The sequence below is a fragment of the Bombus bifarius genome, unplaced genomic scaffold, assembly GCF_011952205.1.
Source record: "Bombus bifarius isolate JDL3187 unplaced genomic scaffold, Bbif_JDL3187 scf7180000008239, whole genome shotgun sequence".
In the NCBI taxonomy this organism is placed as follows: domain Eukaryota; kingdom Metazoa; phylum Arthropoda; class Insecta; order Hymenoptera; family Apidae; genus Bombus; species Bombus bifarius.
In genome coordinates this window covers 924530-945769 of record NW_022884533.1, presented here as the reverse complement: position 1 = coordinate 945769, position 21240 = coordinate 924530, and the positions used below count along the sequence as shown (strand labels likewise).

At 43.2% G+C, this 21240-nt stretch overlaps 2 protein-coding genes across 23 annotated transcripts in view; one reads left to right on the top strand and one right to left on the bottom strand.

The window, feature by feature from the left end:
• Positions 1-333: 333 nt before the first annotated feature.
• LOC117211597 (DPH3 homolog) lies at positions 334-1607 on the top strand. The gene has a single exon (XM_033455655.1). The coding sequence runs from the start codon at positions 459-461 to the stop codon at positions 711-713; it is 255 nt and encodes an 84-aa protein (XP_033311546.1). The 5' UTR covers positions 334-458; the 3' UTR covers positions 714-1607.
• A 158-nt stretch (positions 1608-1765) lies between these two features.
• Positions 1766-21240, bottom strand: part of LOC117211590 (proteoglycan 4) — a 44812-nt gene continuing 25337 nt past the window's right edge. For 6 of the 22 annotated variants that reach the window (XM_033455624.1, XM_033455622.1, XM_033455631.1 and 3 more), the window contains 14 exons: positions 18259-18395; positions 17384-17753; positions 17150-17270; positions 16789-16909; positions 16054-16151; positions 15157-15301; positions 15012-15087; positions 14701-14957; positions 14470-14548; positions 12832-12984; positions 11208-11600; positions 9204-9473; positions 8708-8970; positions 8155-8577 (listed from right to left, as the gene is read on the bottom strand). In XM_033455624.1, the coding sequence (XP_033311515.1) occupies positions 8155-8577; positions 8708-8970; positions 9204-9473; positions 11208-11600; positions 12832-12984; positions 14470-14548; positions 14701-14957; positions 15012-15087; positions 15157-15301; positions 16054-16151; positions 16789-16909; positions 17150-17270; positions 17384-17753; positions 18259-18395 (2906 nt within the window). Of the gene's footprint in view, positions 8578-8707; positions 8971-9203; positions 9474-11207; positions 11601-12831; positions 12985-14469; positions 14549-14700; positions 14958-15011; positions 15088-15156; positions 15302-16053; positions 16152-16788; positions 16910-17149; positions 17271-17383; positions 17754-18258; positions 18396-21240 lie in introns of all 22 variants that reach the window. The other 16 variants (XM_033455625.1, XM_033455633.1, XM_033455621.1 and 13 more) reach the window with 16 other exon arrangements.

Below are 21240 nucleotides of genomic sequence, written 5' to 3'. Positions count from 1 at the left end.
TCATTATATGTATATATACATAAATGTATACACATTTTGTTCTTATTTCTTAAATATGATTTTATATTTGTACAAATTACATAAGAATATTAGAAACTTTAATATTAAATATATTGTACAAAAATTGGTATATGAGATAAGAAGTGCTATTCTGTATTTTATCATGTTGTGTTTTCAAATTATACGGAAGTCGAAATACTTTTATAAAGTTACATTCTATTTCAAAAAAAGAGAGGAGAGAGGCACAAAGAAAGAAAGAATAGAATTATGTAGACTTTTTATTTCATAGAGTTAGCTATCTATATGATTCTTATAGTTGGGTACCTAAGTATACATGTACATACTTTCGTATGCCATCATATGTCGTATTCATGGTTTCGTTATGATCAGCGGTCAAGTGTGTGTTTCTAACCTCTAAGCTTATTTAAAGAATTCAATTATTACGGATTATTGGAATTATGTCTGTATATCACGATGAAGTAGAAATTGAAGATTTTGAGTATGACGAGGACGAAGAAGTATATTACTACCCATGCCCTTGTGGGGATCAGTTTCAAATCTCTAAAGAAGAATTAGCTGCTGGTGTGGAAGAAGCCACATGTCCTTCGTGCTCTTTGGTTATAAAAGTAATTTACGATAAGGAGGCATTTGCAGCTAAACAAGAAGAACTTGTTAGGGATAAGGAAAAACAGATTTTGATCCAAAAGGTTTGAGTTACATTGGACGACTTTCTAAGATACTGATACTCTGCATTTTTCATACACACGTTCAAGCTGAACAAAGTTGGACACACGAACAATGGCCAAAGTATATATATATATATAATTAATATTATTATGTATATACAATATATTTGTACATAATTACCAGCAGATTTGAAACAAATTTTCAAATTGCCCTTAATTCTCTATTATATTGGTTGTTATTGTTAGAAAATAGAACATGTATAATACAATTATAATGGATAATAACAGAAAACTTTCCACGTCAATCAGCATAAAACAATTAGACTCTGCTAAAGTAGAGGTATTGTCACCACCAGTCTGACAACTTGCACCCTTAAAGACAAATATCCTCTTTTGAAGTAAAAACATTTGTCCTTTGATATTAATCTTAAAGCTAATTATCTGATGGAACAAAAAGGTTAACAATGTGTTGTTTCTCATAAATAAAAGAGATACAAAGAAGTATTCAAATAAGTATCAAGATCGGGAATAAAAGTAGTTGTGAGAGAATGTCGATAGAATTGAAATCTCAGCTGTAAAATCATAAAGGTCTGAAGAAGCCTAAAAAGGAAAAGGAAACAGAAAGGAGAAGGATGATGGAAGAAAAGAACTCGACAAGGAAATGAACAAGGGAATCAATAACGTGAATAATTGTATAATTATCCTAACGATGGAGAAGGTTATCACGATGAAAACGATAATTTAGATGATGGACCTATTTATTAAGATAGTTTTTATAAGAATTGAAAATTTCTCTCTGTTTTCCATTATTGGACTAGGATACTTATAAGCTGCTAATTGAGCACTGTATGGCAATGTATATATGTATTTTTTACCGAATTGTGTATATTGATAATAAATTATTTTAGGATACTTAAATAACGGCAAAGTCTTATGCGCTCGCGCGTATTATTTCATATTCCTCAGTAATTATGTTTTTTAAGGAAATTGGTATCGAAGGTTGGTGGTGTGGTAAACGGCAGTGTATTAAAAAAAAAAAGGAAATTAATTTTCCGAAACACAATTAAAAGAGTCCAGGGTCAGAGGAAGCGTCGGCGTGTTCTTTATTACGAGTATTTCAATTTCTAATATATAATATATATATTTATATATATATATATAATATATATATAGCCATAATAATCTGCAATTATTGTAATAAATGATCCTTCTCTACGATGCAATCGGAGAGTAAAAACGCAATTTTGGACGAGAAGGGGATGCGCAAAAGTACCGTAGTGTTACGTAATGCTTAACATTTACGCTCGCCGTGATAGTTGTTCTTTTGTAACAACCCACGTTAAGTAATCATTCTCATTTCCTCTCTTTTGCTTTCGTTCGCAAACAACAAATTTTTACATAGATCATCGTCGGTCCCGGAATGTGCACATTGAGCGTGGGAAGGGAATATGAGAAAAAAAGAAGACGGTCAGTGATCGCGAAAGAAGAAGTCGGTCTCCTGAAATTTCCAGCCGCTCGTTATCGCGTTTTTGTTATTTATTAAATTACGTGAGATATTGAAATAGGAGATATTGGAATATCGTTGCCTAAATTTCAGAATCGGGATCGGATGTATAGCGATCGAATCGTTTGCGGTAACGCGACAGGAAATTGTGTTTGTATATCTAGATATCATGACTTGGCAGTAAGTCGAAGTTAAAAATTTCGCGTATGATTTGAAATTTCTTAAAATTTTTATCTTGAAATATCTTGCAACGTCATGAAATAACGTCTCGATGAAATAACCAGATGTTACATTACAGCAAACGATTCAGATCCGATATTTCATCGACATAACGAGTGATTATGTACTTGATCGAAGAAACGCGTACATAGATTTTCGTATGACAAAATATAAACGAAGAAACACGTCATCCGCATACTTTTCTGGTATCGTCGATCACGATCGTTCAACTTTGCAGTACTCGTTCGATTTCCCTTACTACTGTCTGTCCATCTGTTTTGTAAAATACGAGAAATCTTGTCGTGTCGCATTCCTTTGTTACAAATAAACCGATCAATGATTTATGTTCTTCCTAAAAAGAAAAAAAGAAAAATAAAAAAAAGTACCAGAAGAAATCGTACGGTTCCTGATTCGAGATTATTAACGTTTTAAGAAAATTAAGAATCGACCCAATCAGTACCGGATAATCATTCATTCTATTCGTTGTAAAGCATACTCGTCGTCGTTATTTCTGCGATAATAGTTGATCAGTTACACACGATTCTCTTATTCTGACAAAACAGCCTCTTTGCTTTGCTTTATCCCCTCAGCCTTTTTCGTTTAAATACCATCGTTGTTCTAACGTCATCTTCTTTCCACCCGCATTGTTTTTTAATAATATACTATATAATGTATATAGATATATTTTATATGTGTTTCGTACAACCTATCTAAGTATGTATAAGTAGGCATAAAAACTGAGGCGAGAATACAGGCGAAACCCCAAACGGTAATCACTCACGTATTATATTATTTTGTAATTTCTTCCTACTTGTTTTGAAAGAAAATGATTTTCACGATAGTAGTATCTATCATCAGAGTTTCTACCTAGCCAATTTTGGTTGCATCGTGAAGGTCTGTCTCCTAACGTATTAGGAAACTGTACTTTTACTCCGCGTACTATCGGCTTTTCTCTTCGATCTTGAATCGTTGGACACAGAAAAAATGCGCGTGTCCAGAACGTGGCCAGCACGTTCACGGGATTTGCCGTTTCTCTTAAGGCCCGTTCGTCGATGGTTTTGCAACTTGTTTTCGACAGTGATAGAATCTGAAATCTGTCCACGCGTGTACGCGAGAAGAAAGGCTTGGAACGACGAGAAGCGAAACGTTGGTTCGACAGTTTAGAAGGAGAAAACGTTTACGCGAAACAACAAATCGTTCGATCGACTAGAAAGAAAAGATTATCGTAAACATTCGATCCTCGAATTTCCAAGCCTCTTCCTAGACATAATTCCTTTATGTTTAGACACGCGTAATCATATAGAAACGAAAGAAGGTTTTATACATATAGTGAATTTCGCCTAACAGAAGGGCGTTGTTGTAGTCTTGCGAAAAATCTTACAAACGGTTCAAGCTCGATGTCCATTGATTATCCATCGACGTACACGATAAAAACAAATGTATAAAGGTTTGAAATGCTTGATTTCTCCACGGTGTTCGTTAAGTTTTCACCTCGTTCGGAAACAGGAACAATTTTCGAATACACGGCGGCCAGTTGATAGGTCTGATAGGTTTGGTTTATGAAATTGCGTTTCCTCCGTGCCATGCCGCACGCGTGTCTCGCGACTTCTGCTTCCAGCAAAATATAGCAGTTTATATATATAATAGCCCTACAAGATGGTGGGTGACGTTCTGGAAATCACAGGACAAATCAGCTTCTAAATTCGGATGGGCAGTGTAAGCTTCTGCGAGGTGCTTCTTCGACACGTTTAAAGCGGCTACGAGCCTTGTCGATCAACGTTTCCGTCTCCGTTTTTATGCGCTTACACCAAACTGTTCAATGCCTTTCTCTTTCTCCTCTTGCGCTCCCTTCTTCTTAGCTTTTCGATTTAGCAACAAAAACGAAAAAGAAATGGAAACAACATGAAATTCGTCGAATCGGTGGCGCTTTCAAAAACCTTCTAACGCACACTTCTAACAAGTGGCAACAAGTAAATATACATTATCACAATCATCGCAATTACGCAATTAGAATAATCATCGTAGTAACAGCGCAGTAATAATAATAGTTTGTACAACGCCACTGTTCCGAGTGAATCTCTTAGAAATATTCGACGAACTGTCGTAACAGCGTTATTTCAGTTTCTGCTCGTTCTAATTAAATAGTAACTCCAGTTTCAAGGCTATTGCGCGCGGAATGGAATAATTGAGCGCTTATCACAATAGATCGTGTTCACCGAAATGGCGAGCGCGTTTAAAACAGCTTCCGACACTTGACACAAGTTCGCTAAACGAAATCTGCTACCGTTCACCGTATTGTGCACAAGAGTCGCTAAATTGAACGTCGAAGCTGAGACGGATTTAATACTAAAAGTCACACGTACATCGAACATGGATATTTGAAAAAATAATGGAACAATCGTCCTTACGATTTAGAAGATAAGAAATTCGACCCGGAATATAGATTATAGAATATAGATTGTTTAATAATCCGCCACTGCATCGAAGATTTCAAGAATAAATAATAAATCTCTGATCAAAGCCGCGTATTTCCTGTATCATTTTACACGCATTCCATCCAACCGTGTTCGTCTCTGTCATGAATCAGACAGATCGGTGTAAGCAGACGTAAAGGTTACTAGTTTTTAAACGTAACCGAAGGAAAGGAAAGGGATTAATCGAGGGAAAAAAGGGGTAGACGGGATCGTAACTCTCGTAGAAAAGAAAGAAGAAAACCGTGTTCCCGGTAATATCGTACCGATAGGTCTCATACTGTTTGGAACGACAGCTTAATCAACGATGAATTTCAATATTTTTGCTACCGTGAATAATCATGATCACTTTGATATTCTCTGTGAGAAAAACCATGGGATTAGATCGGATCGTTAAAAAATGTCGTGAAAGTAAACAATTTCGAACACGAATGATCTGTCAAATGAGAAACTTTCGAAGACGTTACATTGATTCTTTATAGAATTACTTGGATCATTTTCTTCCTTTCGTTTCGTAGAAAGCTACGAATAATTTCGCCGAAACAAACACAAACGGAAAAGGAAAAGAACTAAAACGATCATCATCGATTGGTTATCGTTGGGTCAACCATTCCCAAAAATGTTAGCCACGATCTTTCGTCGTTATCATGATCTTTTTTACGCTTTCGTCGAATCCCTCGTCAGTCGTTCATTCAGTAAACTTTTTACCATACGTCTTTTTTTTTTCATTTTTTTGTTCATTTTTTTTGCCTTAGTAGTTTTTCTTTATTATTAGAGTATCGTTTATCATATTAATCATTATCATTATACTGCTTCACTACGGTTGGTTGACTCTTGGACGTGGATCTGGATGGAGTGTGGTGTACCGGTGTACCAAATGCGCGTGAAAGAGAGAAAAAGCTCCATCGTTCGATTCCTTTCGTATTTTTTTCTTTCTTCTCCGCATTTCTCTTTCCTCTCCTTCCATCGTCCTCGAAGTGAGAACAAGGGGCTCCTATCTCTCCCCGTAATCACGAAATATGCCTTATCCTGACAGTTCTTGTTTCGGTATCATCCGTTTGGTTTCACCGTCAACTGTTACTTTCTCGAATTATATTGTTGCTCGTATTTGTTGTTTCTTGCGCCTGCTCGCTTTCTTCCCCCAAGACAGGAGCACGACCCTCGTTATCGAGCCCCGAGCTTGTCAAATTTTTCTCCTCTTTCCTTCTTCGTCTTCGACTAGCTCGAAAGAGAAACGTACGAATGAATTTGTCATATAAGAAATCAGACGGAATGCAGCGTGCAACGGGAGAATAGCGTTCACCGCTTCTTCCTTCGTCCCGTTTCTCCTTCGGTTTAACAACTTGTTCCGTAACGATTTCGTAGCTCCGTAATTTCGATGCATTTTCGACTAGCACCAAGTTTCAAATCGTAAATCGAAGCGACGCGTGAAAGCGTGATTTTTGCGCGAGATCCGAAGGAATTGGCCCTTCGTTTCACCTCGATTCTCGTCGGTTCCCGACGATTTCGACTAATTCGCAAGTACGAATTCTCCTACTCGTCTTTCTTTGTTGTCCTCGGTTGTTCCTTCGATATCTAAATCGTGAACCTCGAGAATTCCTGTCATGTGTGAAAAAAACACTACGCCTCACTACAGTAATTCGTTTCGCTGGCTGGTGGTAGTTTCTATTTGTCAGGCTTCCGGGAAGTTCTTCGTCGTACGATGCTCGATCGTCCTTCAAGAAATTTTGTCGGGCAACATTAGCGTATATGTATATATATAGAAAGAGAAAGAGAGAGAGAGAGAGAGAGGCTAATGATCTTCCTTCAACTAAAAACATGACAGAAACAAGAACAGAACGGATAATTTTTATAAATTTGTATGAACTTGCAAAGTCGAGGAATGTTAACATTGTGCAGCAGTAATTCTTGATTCTGTAAATTTCTTTTAGAACGATCGAGAATTCCACGCGGAAATGGAACGAGTTTCCATTTCCTGGATCGGCAAACGCTCGAAGAAAATGATTTCGTGTTTAAAAGAAACTAACCTTTCCACGGTGCCATCGATAATTCAACGGATCTATCGGACGATTAATTTTCTTGCTAAAAATCTTTCTTTCTAAATACATATAGAGCCAGTGATTGAGGAGATGAGAGGTCGAACGATCGACGGGAAAGATCCGAGGAATTTTGTCGGTACCGTGATCGTATGATCCGCGAGTGCGATACCCATTAACTGTATACATTCATATTCGTGTATACGTACGTAATTGTTTTCTGTATATAGACTTATATAAAACGCACGAAGCGGCCGAAGGCTATTATATCCTTCCTTTCTTATTTATAGCGACAAGCCGTATTTTATTTCCTCGCGATTCGATTCGCCACGATATTATCTTATTTTCACTTTTATTCTTCGTTCTTTTGTTCTCTTCATCAATGGAAAAAGAATTCGGGCTTAACTACGGCAGATCTCTCGAGATCACTTGAAATATCCTAGAAACTTACTGACTCGCGTGTGTTCGTCTAACTGCGTGTCTTTCTATGTGTCCTTTCGTGTAGTATCGTGTGACATTTTGGTGTATCTATGGGTAACCGAGTATCCGCGTGATCTGTGTGTAGATTGGAAATTCGTCCTTTCGATTCTTCGATCGTCTCAAAGTCAAGATCGATTTTTGCTTGAATGACTATGATCGCTGTAACTTAACAAATCTTTGCCCGTGTACGCGCGTGTATCGTGTAGATGTGTACATGTATATTCATCGAACGCGTGTCTCCCAACTATTCCTCGAGTTTCAACGAGACTGACGCGTTGCCTGCACGCACCGTCTTCGTTCTCGATCGTCTTACGGAGCAGGTGTTCGTCAATTCTTCTTCGCTACGAGACGTTTCTCCTTCGAGGTACTTTATCGATCGCATTCAAGTACTCGCCTCTAAGCCTGTTTCTCTCCTAAAAAAAATCCTCTCTAATCGTCACGACTCTTCTTCTCGTTCCGGAGACGTCGAACATAAAGAAAGCATCTAGATCTCTCGAGGCTTTTCAGGACGAACGAAGAACGTTCAACACGTGATGAGTAAGACGGAAAGGAACCTACGAAATATCTCCTTCCCGCTGAAAAACAACAGGAACGAGCAGACGAACCACGAAAGGAGCTTTCACAGGAACCTCGTCGAATTATTTCATCTCTTACTCTTCGTTTTCATTCTCTACCTTCGTTTTCCTTCGTTTCTGCTTGCTCCCCCGCTTTCGAGGACGTTAACTACTACGTTTATTTATCAGCTTCCTTCGAACGCTCTAATTTTCCGAGCTGCTGCCCTTCCCCCAGAATTTATCGAAGCGATTTCGCGCCTTTTCCAGCACCTCGCTCGCTGCAGAACGTTGTGCGGAGCCTGGAACCACCGTTGGTGCTTCCAGTACGTGATAACCACCGCCGCTACTACTTCCTAACCCACCCATGCTACCTCCACCGCCACCACCGCCCTCGGTGGTACCACCCTGAGGCGATTCAGCTTCTAGAATACGGTAACCTTGCTGAGGAACCGTAGACGATAAAGGTGTCGTCATGGTTGTTGTCGTCGCAGGTTGACCAGCTTCTTTCTTTCTATCGTATTCGAAACTCGGATCCTCTAGGCATCTTAAACTCGTCCCAGATACAGGTTTTATCGATGGCTCCGGTCTCTGTTGTTCCTTGGGTTCTTCCTCGGTACCGTCTGTTTCCTACAACGAGCATACGATTCTTATTTTCTCTAGAAATTCCTTCAGTTTCGGATCGAGATAGAGATAAACAAACTCTCACTTTTCTTGCGATATCATCGACAATGTTTCGATTAAAAACAGAGATCCTTACATTTTCATCGAGTGCGGTGGTGCCGCCAGCCTGAACGTTCGAAGGCAATGGACTATCCCTTTCGGAATCCATATCCTTGTGCCCGTTCAAGCCGCTAAAGCTACCGATAGAAACGCTTTCGCTTTCTGGTGACTTATATCCGGAATGCTGAGAATGCTGCGATTTGTGCTGTGCCGCCAATTCAGGTGGTGCAGATTGCGGGGCCGACGGAACCGACGAAGGTGCCCAGCTCTTCGCTTCGCTATGCGGACGCGTCAAAGGTTCTTAAAAATAAACGGATTAAAGAGATCATGAGAACCGGTCGTTTGTCTCTTCCGTAACCCAGCCTGTCCGAGACATCACGTACACGTTTCGATATATCGAGTTCCATCGTTTAGAGTCGTTGACAAAACGATTCCAAACTGGCTTTATCGATGTCTATCGGAATACTTTCTCAATTTTTCTATTCTATTAGAAGAACGAAAACGTTCCAAAAAAATATGTAAATATTAGCTACCTTCTCTGACGTTTTGAGTGACAGTGAATGTTTTGCCGGTGTCCAATGGCACCGTCCAGTTGACCGGTTCCGGGGAGCGCATGATCATCTGCTCCGGAGACTTTACCCTTGTCGGTTCTGGCGGGCTTTTCACTACCGGCTCGTCGTCGATCCACGGGCTTGCGGTGGTGGCCGAAACGGGCGGCTGCGACTGCGTCTGTGACGGCGGTGTCGACGCGACGCTCGAATCTCCTCCGGTCACGTCCCCGTTCACTTGCGGTTCTGCCGTCACTGAAACGTTTTATCCACGCTTTTAACGATTTGATATATGCTCGTCGATCCGTTTCGTTGCCCGAGTTCGGGCGGAACTGCACTCGATGCTTCGAATTGTTACGAGGTTTCCTTTTTTTCTCTACTCGAATCTCTAACGAAGATCGGAACGTCGAATACCACGTGTGACGCTAAAAGGAGAGGACTCTTATCTCGTCCTTCGTCGAAGGATTTATATCAGTGGCATCGGCGAAAAGGAAGGCAACAAAATAGCGTTGGTCGAGTCATCGAGCGCTGATATCGTAAATCGGTTGTAATTCGTGGCTAGACGAGAGGTCTACACAATGGGCACAGAGCATCCGAATAAAAAGTACACTAGCGTACTCAGAATGCAGGAAGAGACATGTATACACAAATACATAGATCATAGATAGATAAGTAAATACATAGATTTAGTGTGTCGGCATAGTATGTGTGTAAATGTGCGGCTATGTTGCACGGCCACGCAACAGGTTGACAAAGGGCTCTAACATACAGGCTATTGTTCTTTCTCTACCGCAGAAACATTTACTCGATTGCACGTCGACCGACCGGTGGTGAAACATCGCGGATAATCTGCTTCCCTCTTTTCTCTGCTTCCTCTCGTAGGCCCTTGATCTGACGAAACGCGGCACCCTGTGAGTTATACACGACCAGAGAAAGAAAGGCAGAAAAAAGAAAAGGAAAAAAGAGAGTACAAGAAGGAAAGAACGAAAGAGTCGCGCGTTGCTTGATACGCATATCACGAGCCAAGCAGAATCACGTTGCGCCTGTGTCTGTCTCTCTATGCGTGAAAAAGAACGTTTTCGTGTTTTCTGGCCGGAATGATCGTTCGTCGGTGTTGGAAGCACACTTACGTTTAACTGCCACCTGATTCGTTCTTCTTAACTCCCGTACATGTTTTTTTTCCCTCTCGTTCCTTTTGCTCGAGTGTCTGCGGAGTGTGACGACTCGAATCGTGGTTCGGTGCAGGTGTTGGTGCGAAAAGCTGATCTAACAAACGGTCGACAGCTCCGACTACGCACAAAGGCACGTCTGCGAGACGGATTCAGCGTGGCGGAAAGAACAAACCACAGTTGGATACGAAGCTACCTCGAATCCCTTGATTTACCGCGGGAAGACGCGGACAGAGCGATAGAGAGATGCAGCAGCGGAGTGGATTTTTAAAAACACGGTTGCCGAGAGGCGCGTGTGCCGGGTGAAAACGCGCGGTATGTAATCTGTACGATGAAAGCGTGACGAGAAAGGAGGAACGCACAGAGAATCGGCCGCTCTATTTCGCGCCGGAAGTATAAGTTGTGCGAAGGATATTCCCCGGTTGTTGTACCGGCGGAACGGTAAAGAGCGCATAAAGAAAATAAGAGAAACGTGAAAAGAAAGACGGACAGACGAGATGAGATAACAGAGGAAGAGTAGGGATTCGAGTAGCGATTATATACGAAGACGAGAATAGGAAGTCGAGAATAAAGAAAGATTGGAAAAGCGTACGGATAACCGGTGGAGGAGAGAAAGACAGAGAAAAGATGTAGTTATATATAAGAACAGCACAAAGACAACAACAGCGATAACGGTAATGGTAACAACGACAACGACAACGATAATGACAGCAACGAAGACACGGAAAGCGTTGTTTAGTTGTGTTCGAGCGAACAAAATTATGTAGGCAACGGAGAAGAACACAGGCCTTTTTTTTTTGGCAGAGAGCATGCTACTTACTAGGTTGGACGGCAGTAGCGGCTTGGTTTGACGCGTATCGACTATCGGAGGATGATTTGGATGGATCGGCGACGGCGGCTGCGGCCGCAGCCGCAGCTGTCTGGTCGCGGCCCGTTTTTGCCTCGTTCGGACCTTGGTGGGACCGGCTTATATCTTTAACACGGTCCGGCCTGGCCGCAGCAGCAGCGCTCGACGTAGGTGGGTGATGGACACTCGTATGAACCGAATGCTTTACCGGGGGTTTTACGCTTGTACTTGTCGTGTTTGTGGTAGTGGTAGTTGTGGTAGTGGTGGTTGTGGTAGTAGTGGTAATTGTGGTGGTACTTGTGGTAGTGGTCGAGGGTTTCGCGTGATGAAGAGGGCGATAGGGGGGAGCGGTGGTTGCGAGGAAGGCTAGAACATACGGTACACAAAGTACAATGATGAATAAAGCCCATCGTCCTCATTAAGGGAAATTAGTAGAGAGCGTAAGACAGTATTCGCTGATGCATCGCCATGCTTAAAATGTAACATCCGCGTGTAGAGCGAAGCACCTCGAACACGCTACGTCGGATTAGATTGGATGGAATATTTGGAGAACGCGTTGCTGTAAAAACGTTCCGCGTCTTTCGGACTTTGCAACGATGTATTTCGTTAAATTCGATCCTTTTACGATGCAAAGTTTCTCAGCGATCCACTTGAATGTTTAATCCGCGTTCCGTAGTCCACGTGGCTCGTATATTAAAAGTTCGTTCCGATTAAACATTTTAAGCAAGGCTGCACCGTTTCGTTGAGATTCATTCTTATTGGAGAGGTTGTCGAGGGCTGAAGGGTCTCCCGGTGTTATCGAGCCCGCTCAGAATTACGTCCACACTCGAATATCGAGGTCTCCTCGTATTTCCGTTTCCAAGTAGTCACGGTATACGCAAAAGACGTGTCGCATCACGGTAGACGACTAAGTTGCGACCGCGGAATTTCATTGCGATACGCACACGTACGTAAAGTATATAGTCGGTCTCGACGTTATTTTTTCGAAAATTATTTCGAATCAAAGAATATTCGAGCATAGATGAATCTTGAACAGTTGGAACAGCGAAAGAGAGAGAAAGAGATAGAGAGATAAAGAGAGAGAGAGAGAGAGAAAGATAAAAAAACGGATAAGCTTCGGTTGATATTGCGGCGGTATTCGCGATTAGAAAATCATTTAAACGGGATAATATTCAACCGCGTGTCGAACCACACAGAACTTCCCAATTATTGCCAGCAATAATAATTCGAAAATCGACTTTAATCCTAACGTTTCTCAACGAATTTCTTATCGAGTATCTATCGTCGTTGGGACCAACGCGATTTCATACACGGTTCAACCCTTTAACAGTTTAATCGAAAGAAAAGAAAAAAGACACGATAGACTAACCAAACTAGATAAACAGACACTGCACTGTATCGTAATAGTAATTTCTATGTTTAACGTTCTCTTCTATCCTATGTGAGCATCTAAACTGTTCAAGGGTTAAAGGCAGGAGGGTTACAGGGTATAACGGTGATCGGGTGGTAACTGGTGCAGGATGAAGGGTTGTAGAGATATCTAAAATACGTGAAAGACGGGCTAGCGGGCAGCAGGTACATGGTACAGAGAACGTACATTTCCGATGGACCTGCGGGGACCTCCTGTAGAACGGAGTAGGCCCTGGGCCCGAGGGTGGTGGCGGTAATGGCGGCACGCTGATCGACGAACCCGCCGAGGAAACCGTCGACGGTTCCCGTATGCTCCAACGCACACGGCCAGGGCCCGTGACTGAAACACCCGCTACCACTCCTGATCAATCCGATCACGATGCTCGGACGATCGTCGATCTGATCGCGATCGATTTCGCGCGAGCAACTTTTAGCCTGATTAATGACTGAATAGATTGACAGAGGACAGAAACGGGGGTTGGAGGTAGAGGGCTGAATGAACGGGCGCAAGGGATGTTTGTTTTATCAAAGATTTATCTCTACCTCGATGCATCCAGTGATTTCGATCGATAGCATACAGTGATAGGATATATCAAATAATGGATAGTACGGTTTTTCGTTTATCTTGAGACCAATGATTTCAATGAGTTCAGATGAGCTGAAGTTGCAGCGACGCGACTACGACCGACGTACGAATGCTTGTTGCTCACCGCCTCGGCGTTAGATGGTTCAATGGATGAGTCGAAATGACGATGACTATTTGGCTGACTACACGACCGTGACGATGATGAAGGACGATGGTAGATCGAAGAGATGTGACTGGTGATGATTACGAGTGAACGAGAGGCGTCACGTAGGATGAAAAGTCATGGTGCTAGGTGCAGATATATGAAACAATATTATTGATACGTGAAACAACGTGACAAGGATTATCTATCGATGATGCTTGGATCAAGCGCGTTGATGTGTTATTTTCATAAAAGATGACGGTATTTTCTTTTTTCTTTTTTGCTAATGCTCGGCGTTCAAAAAGGGACACACTTATCCAGATAGCTTTAATTTACTCGATCGATTCCATTGTCCGATACTATATATGTTTGACATTGAACATTCTGCTATAGCTAATTGTAAGAACGGTTAAACGAGTTGGTTGGGCTAATTCGCGGTTTACGGAGGTTGTTCAGGAAAGAAAGGGGTAAACAACATGTTGCAAAACTTTCTGCACGGACAATCAATAGGGCTACTGATTACTAGAGATTTGGACTCATAGGCAAAGACAAAAAGATAGAAACGATTAAACAGGAGTGTCATGCATTTGCCTAAAACATTAACGACCACTTGGCAGTTAACGCGTCCGACACACACCGCTTAAAGAATTCATTTGACAAAGAAGATGCGCGTTGCAGATCGGCCTGCGACGAATCTTTCTACGATCGACACTTTTCAATGAAGTTACGGCCCGTACGAACAAAGAAAGATACAAGCACGTACAGCGATACTCTTAGAAGCGGTGGATGTCTCTTGCAACACGATTCGAACAGGGTAAATACGGTCAGGTATGACGAACGGTTTGGCTTTTGGGACCCACAAGAGCAAACAGCAGACCAAACTCGCATAATATGTATATAAATAATGTGTATAAAGACTTCTATCCAAATCAATCAATCAAATTCAATGGTATATGCGAAAATGCAAAACACGGAACTCGTAATTGATTACGAGCGCCAATCGATTTGGGTTACGATCTCTTGAATACTAAATCGATCGACTGTACCGATACAAAGAGATGACAAAGGACGTATCGATGCCTGTTCGTGCTACTTACTCGGTCGTGGGTGCCTTTCAGGCTCACTGCCCTTTTCCCTTTGCTCTTTCTCCTTGTCCTTCGGCTCCTTTTCTTTCTCCTAAACAAAAGGCACTCGATCGATAATGTTGTATCATTGAATTAATCTTGGAATTATTTCCAGTTTACACGTGATCGAGTCTTAAATATCGACTAAGTCTCTTTGACGAGAACGTAGCTAGTTGCCATCGAGGCTTTTTCCTAAAGAAATACCTTGGCGTCTTTAGTGACGGACGGTGCACGCGGTGGTTGACGTTTAGGTGAACGACGTTCGGTCACGGTAGGACCAAGACTCTGAGAACGACCGGTTCTTGGACTGTTCTTAGGACTGGACTTGGTCTTAGGCTGAATCTCCTCGCGGTGCTCTTTCGTTTCCTCTCGACGTCGTGGTATCACGGGCTCCAACTTCTCTCTCGTTGGAGAGGGAAGTAGTGCACCGTCACCTGACAGGAAAGGAGAACAGGTTTTTTCTATTTTCATAAAATTCGTTGTTGCACCGTTTGAAATTACTTCGATGTACTTACCCACGCCAGTTGTACGATCCAAGTGATGGCGGATCAAGAAATCTTTCCTTGCGCGAGCAATGGCTCTTTCCGGGTCCTGTCGGCCGATACATCAATTTTATCGATATCGTTGGGATTAATGAATCGTTAGTGGACAAGTACGTACCACTTTAAAATCGTCATGCAAAATTCCGTGAACGGGTCTGGCTTGTACCGATGATGGTCGGCCAGCAGGGGGCATGGTCATCGTGGCTGCAACGGGGGCGACCTTCCTCGTGTTCTCCTTTTCTTTCTCTTCCTTCGTCACTGACCTAAATATGCAACCACTTGTCACCGGGTTTTTTCTTCCACTGACAATTCGGCACGAGGCACAATCGCGTGGAAGAAATAAAAGGCAGCTACGACAAAACCCGTACGAAGATTCGAACAATTCGTCCCTGTACAACTACGCTTGACTCTCTTCTTTTCTTTTCTTTTCTCCTCTTTCTCTGGCTCGAGTAGAGCGTGTACATGAATGGAGGTGTCTCTGTCTCTGACGATAATTGGTTAGCGAATATTCACGATAAATGCTAGAACTCATCGTCAAATTAATCACCGATGTCGCATTCCTGATAAGTCGGACGCCAGTAGAATCCAATCGTGCCAAGTCAAACGCCGATGCTCCCTATGCATACGCCGATACTGCTACGTTCACAGTACTAGAGAATTATACGTACCAACGAGAATGGATAATATGTAAATTTGAAAAATTGTCGATCGATCGATCGTGCTCGTAGCTCGATGGATAGCCATATTCGAAAATAACCAACAATCCGTCTGATATCGCAAGAGTGCAACTACTTCTAACGATTTTTTATCCGTCAATTCATCGGCAAATTTCATTTCCTTCCATTCGTACAATCAGCTTTCGTTTACGTCTAATTTGTTTAACGTTTGCTATCGATGTTCTTCTACCTTTATATTTCTGTTCATCGCGTTGCGAAACGGATACCGTTTACCATTGACATTGATTGTCAAGTAACATGGAAAACTTGAATGTTTGAGAGTGGAGTAGTGTACTGGCCTGGCAAGGGACAGCGCGTTGAGAGCGTGGTTACTGGAGACTCGTTTCCACAGCGAAGCCTCGTCCTCTGCTGCCAGACCGCAACCCCAGTCGCGATGCTAATATAAATCAGAATCAATCATTCTGTTGCTTTTTACTTCCTAGGCGCTAAGCTATAACGCGTTTGCAGCGGCACTATGGCGCGCGCGAGCGCACATACGCACACGCACACACAAACACACACACGCGCGCGCGTGTATAGAGAACATGCTATGGAAGACACAGATCGTACTACGTTTCGTGTGCAAACGATTTTCGTTGATTTCGATCGGTTTTGACGTCTGAGGAATATGTGCATGCATGTGTACGATGAGTATATGAGTTTGACAGAAGATCGTAGAGATTTGTCGTGATCGTTGACGATGATGGCCGATCGATATTGAGTCGTGTTGTGAATCAAACGTTCAGAAATCGTTGAAAAAAAAAATGATAAGACGAACACATGCAAGTTTGAATGCACTCGTAAATCGACAACGTTCATCCTTTGGCTCTGTATTTGTAACACTTAGGATATTTACAAAGACACACGTACACTAATGGTTCTATGGATGGCGAAAGCCTGCCTAGGGAACACTCGAGAAACGAAAGACACTAAGAAAGGTGTAAAGGGGGAATATCGTTTCCAAATTGAAACTCGAAGAATAAATATCGGCGAAAGAAAGGATGGAACAGTGGCATCTTTGTTCCCGGAATTACCTTGTACTCGTCAGCGAGTCGTCTAAGCTCGATGACATCAGACGTAGGAAACGGTTTCTTCTGCGGTTTGCTCAGCCCTTTATCATCCGATATCCTTACGGTCCTACCTGACTTTTTACCCCTGAAAAGAATCAATCGTGGTTGTAGGGTACTCTAGCGTATGTTCTTCTTTTTTTTTTTTTCTTTTTTCTCATTCTCGATGAGTGTGATATACACGCGCGAAACACGTCGCAATCGACCTCGGATCGTCGTAGATGCTTTCTCGTTCTTCCCTTCGAATCTCTTCGTCTACGCGATGCTGCATACGGGACCGTGTACGATAAGCTAGCTCGGATTAATATACGTCATCTTGAATTCTGACCTGAAAGCTATTTTCAAGTCCGGCATATCCTCCTCGCGCTCGTCGCCCTCGGGCACCACTCCGTCGATGGTGTCGGCCCCGGTTCCTCCGACCAGCGGCTCCAACTCCGACGCTTGCATCCCTGTGATACATCGACAAGAAGAAAAAAAAAAGAAAAAAAAGGAAAAGAGAAACAAGCGAATGTTAAAAAGATTCCAGAAGGAGAAACGTCTTCGTGACTAAATAAATCGATACTTTTTTCTACTTGAAATGGTTCAAGACCCCTTGGAAAGCAAACGCAAGTTGGATCGGAGGAGAAAAAATTTGTCGAGATGTTCCATTTACCATCGCGCTTATGATCGACATCACCGGGTCGTTTCTTGTGAACCGGGGCAGGTCCTGTAGGGGCGATACCCTGCTTAAGAGCTCCCATGCTGAGAGATTTTCTAGGTGGGCCTGTCGTACCTGCAGGAAGTCCCGCGGCCAACACCTCCGGCGCCATTGTCTCGCCATTCGTCAGTTGAGGTCTTCTAGGCCAGGCGAACTGCAGCCGATACTCGGTGCTGATCCGCGAAATCGCTTTGCTCAGTTGACTCGGTGGCAAACCTGACTGCGTTGTAACTTCCTGTAATCACGATTTCACGATCGTTAACTTCAGACGTGCAGCCTCGTAGGCTACGCTATTCGATGGCTATTCGCGTACTTTCACGAGGAACGCGCGTAAGAAAGGGACGCTCGTACGGGAGAAGCGCACGCGTCAATGTGCATTCGAAAAACAGGTCGAGCGAGATGAAACTCGATGACGACGACTTGTTGACAGAGAACTTGAGGAAATTGGCCTGCGGGTTACGCGTTGGAAGAAAGCTTCGAATAAACTTTTACGACTCCATTTACGTTGCTTCCATCCCTCCGCCCACATCCCCCCTTTTCTATCGTCGATTAAAAATAGGAACGAACCGATTACGCGTTTATCGATTTCCCGATTTTCGATACGCGTACGACATGGATAACGAGAGCTATAGGTTTGTCGGTCTCCAACCTTTTTCTCATTCGTGTCCGAGTAATCGTTCGTTCTGCGTCGTATCTGAAAAGTACGCGGGACGTTCGCACGCTCGTCGACTCGCACTTACTCGAACTTTGTCAGCTACAACGTTCGAATCGACGGCGTCGATGCCTCCTCCATCGGCTGCCGTCATGAATTCGTGCGTTTTGTACGCCAGCTCCGGGCATTTCTTTCGCCGTGGCAATGGTGGTTCCAAAGTGGGTCCTGAAACGAATAAACGTGGCTGCTTGAGATCTTTCATTTGGTATCTATCGTCTTTCGTTTACACGAAAGGGACACTACACGAGTCGCGTTCTCGACCGCTTCTCCTTCGAACGAGTGGAAAGAAACCTTTCGGTTCGCGTCACGATTCGAACGTACGATCGTTTAGAAATCGATTCCGTTCTTTCTCCCTATTGCTGGTAGTAATTTCGCACGGTTAGAGGAAATTTCGAGCAGCCAGGAGAGACGCTCGAGTGGCTCGAGACTTCGTTTGGGGATGGAAATCGATTTCTGATAATAGAGGTAATTAAACAGCGGCCGAGAACGTGCACGATGTCACGGGAAACGAACTTATAAAAAGAGGCGAACATCTCGAGGCGACAACACACAGAACAAGCGGGAAGCTGCTACATCTTGCAGTATCTGCAGGCACGCGCGCGTACGCCGCACACAGAAGATCACACAAAGTCGTAGAAAGGAAAAAAAGCGTTCCTCTGTAAGAAGCAGGGAAGAAGAAAATGAACTTGTAGTCCTTCTCTTTCTCGTTTCTTTTCATTTTCGAAGCAACACGTCCACGCATAAGCATCCAGCAGCCGTTGTTCGCCCTCTTACCAACACGCTTGGTAATTAACTCTCTATATTTTCGCTAGCCGCCTGTCGGAGCAGAAACTGGAAGAGGCACTTTCTCCTCTCGAGGCTCGAACGCTTGGAACATTGCTGAAAGACGATTATAAGCGACAAAAGCTTAGAAAGCGTCTCGAGTGGCTCATAGTTTCGCGAAGCTTGCTTTTGTGAACCGCTGGATGTTTTTCTCGGTCTCGAGTTCTCGCGGAGAGATCTCGCCATCGTTCCGCGACCTCGCGTCCTTCCCGTCACGATTTCCACGCCGTGTTCAACGATTCGTCGTTTCGATTTCACTGGAAATCGTATTTCGTAGAAATCGACGCGACACGGCACCGCGTTTCCATCGGTGCTGTTTCGTCGCTGACGCGCCGCGCGTTGAATTAAGGTCAACGGAAATCGGATTCCGAAGAGACGGCGTTGAAATCGCCGCACAGGGGTTAAAAGTTGAACACGAGACGAAGTTAAGTTGTCGTTTCGAGGAAAAGTTGCCGGATACGGTAATCCGCCGGTACTTTGAGGATAAGTCGTGCCGTGCCGGCTTTCGGTCACGCGATTCCAAGCTTCGAAGTGTTTCGGGAAAAGCCAGGTGACAGAAAGAGAACAGAAAGAGAGGACAGTTTGAGAGAGACAGGCCGATTCTTCGCGTGCAAGCGTTTCCGTTTGCATTCTGTCATTTCCGTGCAACCGATTCGTCGCGAATGTTCCGCTTTCAGTGCGGCCATTATCGCTAGGCGATGCTAGGACAGTCAACAATAACGTGCACACGAATGATCGATGCGACGTTGAGCGTCTATGCATTCGTCTCTCCTCGTTTCTGATCGTCTAATGCGACTGTTTTATCTGTGTGCGTACGTACGTGGCGCGTGTGTTTGCACGTCCATGTTTGCGTGTCTCTGCGTGTGACGATGCGTGGATCATTAACTCGGTTATATAAGCGTCGTTGAAACTTTAATACGACGATATCGTGCACTTTGGTGTCAGTGTTGATCTGTTTGCGGTTGTTAATCGAACTAGATTTGTTACCAACGAGCCAGTTTGCAGAACGAATCGAATCGAAAAATCAGTATCCTGTTGGAAATGGCTCGATCTATACCTAAATCAGATAGTAGGAGAATGATAGCGAGGTCTATCGAATAAGGACAATTCTTCCGGTGTGTTTTGATCGAAGCTAATCGCATCGGTAGGATGTCAGCTTTGTGCTCCAGTTGCGTAGGTGAATAGAGATCGACGCTCTCTGCTCGATCATCCGTAGGGGAATGCTTCGTTTTATGCCGCCGAATTATTAGATCATGCACCAAGGGAAATAATAGAAAAAACGGTTTTATCGTTTCATCGCCACACAAGTCGAACGATCGCTTCGAAAGATAACACGGTACCGTTTTTTATAAGAATAAACATGCATCAGCTTCGTTTCATTCCGCAGACAGATGCTCTACTTTCAAGATCTATGAATAATGTTAGGCTTAACTTCCATATGCATGGCAAACACGATCGAACGCAGTGATACCAATGGTCTATAGGACAAAGAAACGATCAAAGTTCCGATCACTCGTAAAGATCGTGCAACGTGCAAGTATTCAGTCGATCGACGAACGAAGGTGCACGCGAGATTGATTTAATACCGAAAGAAAAAAAGAAAGATTTCCTGTGTTCGAAAACATAAAAAGAACGAGACTTAACGGCGGAAAGGAAAGAAAATGACATAAAAATAGGAGAAAAATGAGGAAAACTGGACGCTCGTTCATTAGGCACTGATACGTAAGATCGTTTGCTCCTTTCGCTTTGCTAAATCGAAAAGCAGACGGAAGAGTCACGGACGAGAATTTTCCATCAACCATTTTCCTATTTGTTGCTTTTCTCTTTAATTGTAATACCATCGTGAGCTGTGACAGTCGCGTAATATAATTGGCAGCCGGCATTTCTCGGTCACCCATGTCGCAGACTTTAGTTCATGCCAGAAAACTGTCAGAAGGATTTCCGTGCATATCAATAGCCGGTATGAGACAGATAAAACCGCCTCCTCTTTCACTAGCACCTACGCCTTCTAGTTTCAACCGTCGCTCGACTTACTGGCTATGAATTAATTATCTTCACGGGCTAACGTTCTCGTTTCAGCCAATGAAACAACTCTCATTCCCTTTGAATAAGGATTCACCGAGAGAAGTTTCGATGAAAGTAAAAGTTCGCGGTTTCCAGAAGAAAAGAAGGCGAGCAAATAACAGGT

Bases quoted from the DNA above. Each gene is read 5' to 3' on its own strand.
- LOC117211597 (XM_033455655.1), top strand. From the start codon at position 459: ATGTCTGTATATCACGATGAAGTAGAAATTGAAGATTTTGAGTATGAC.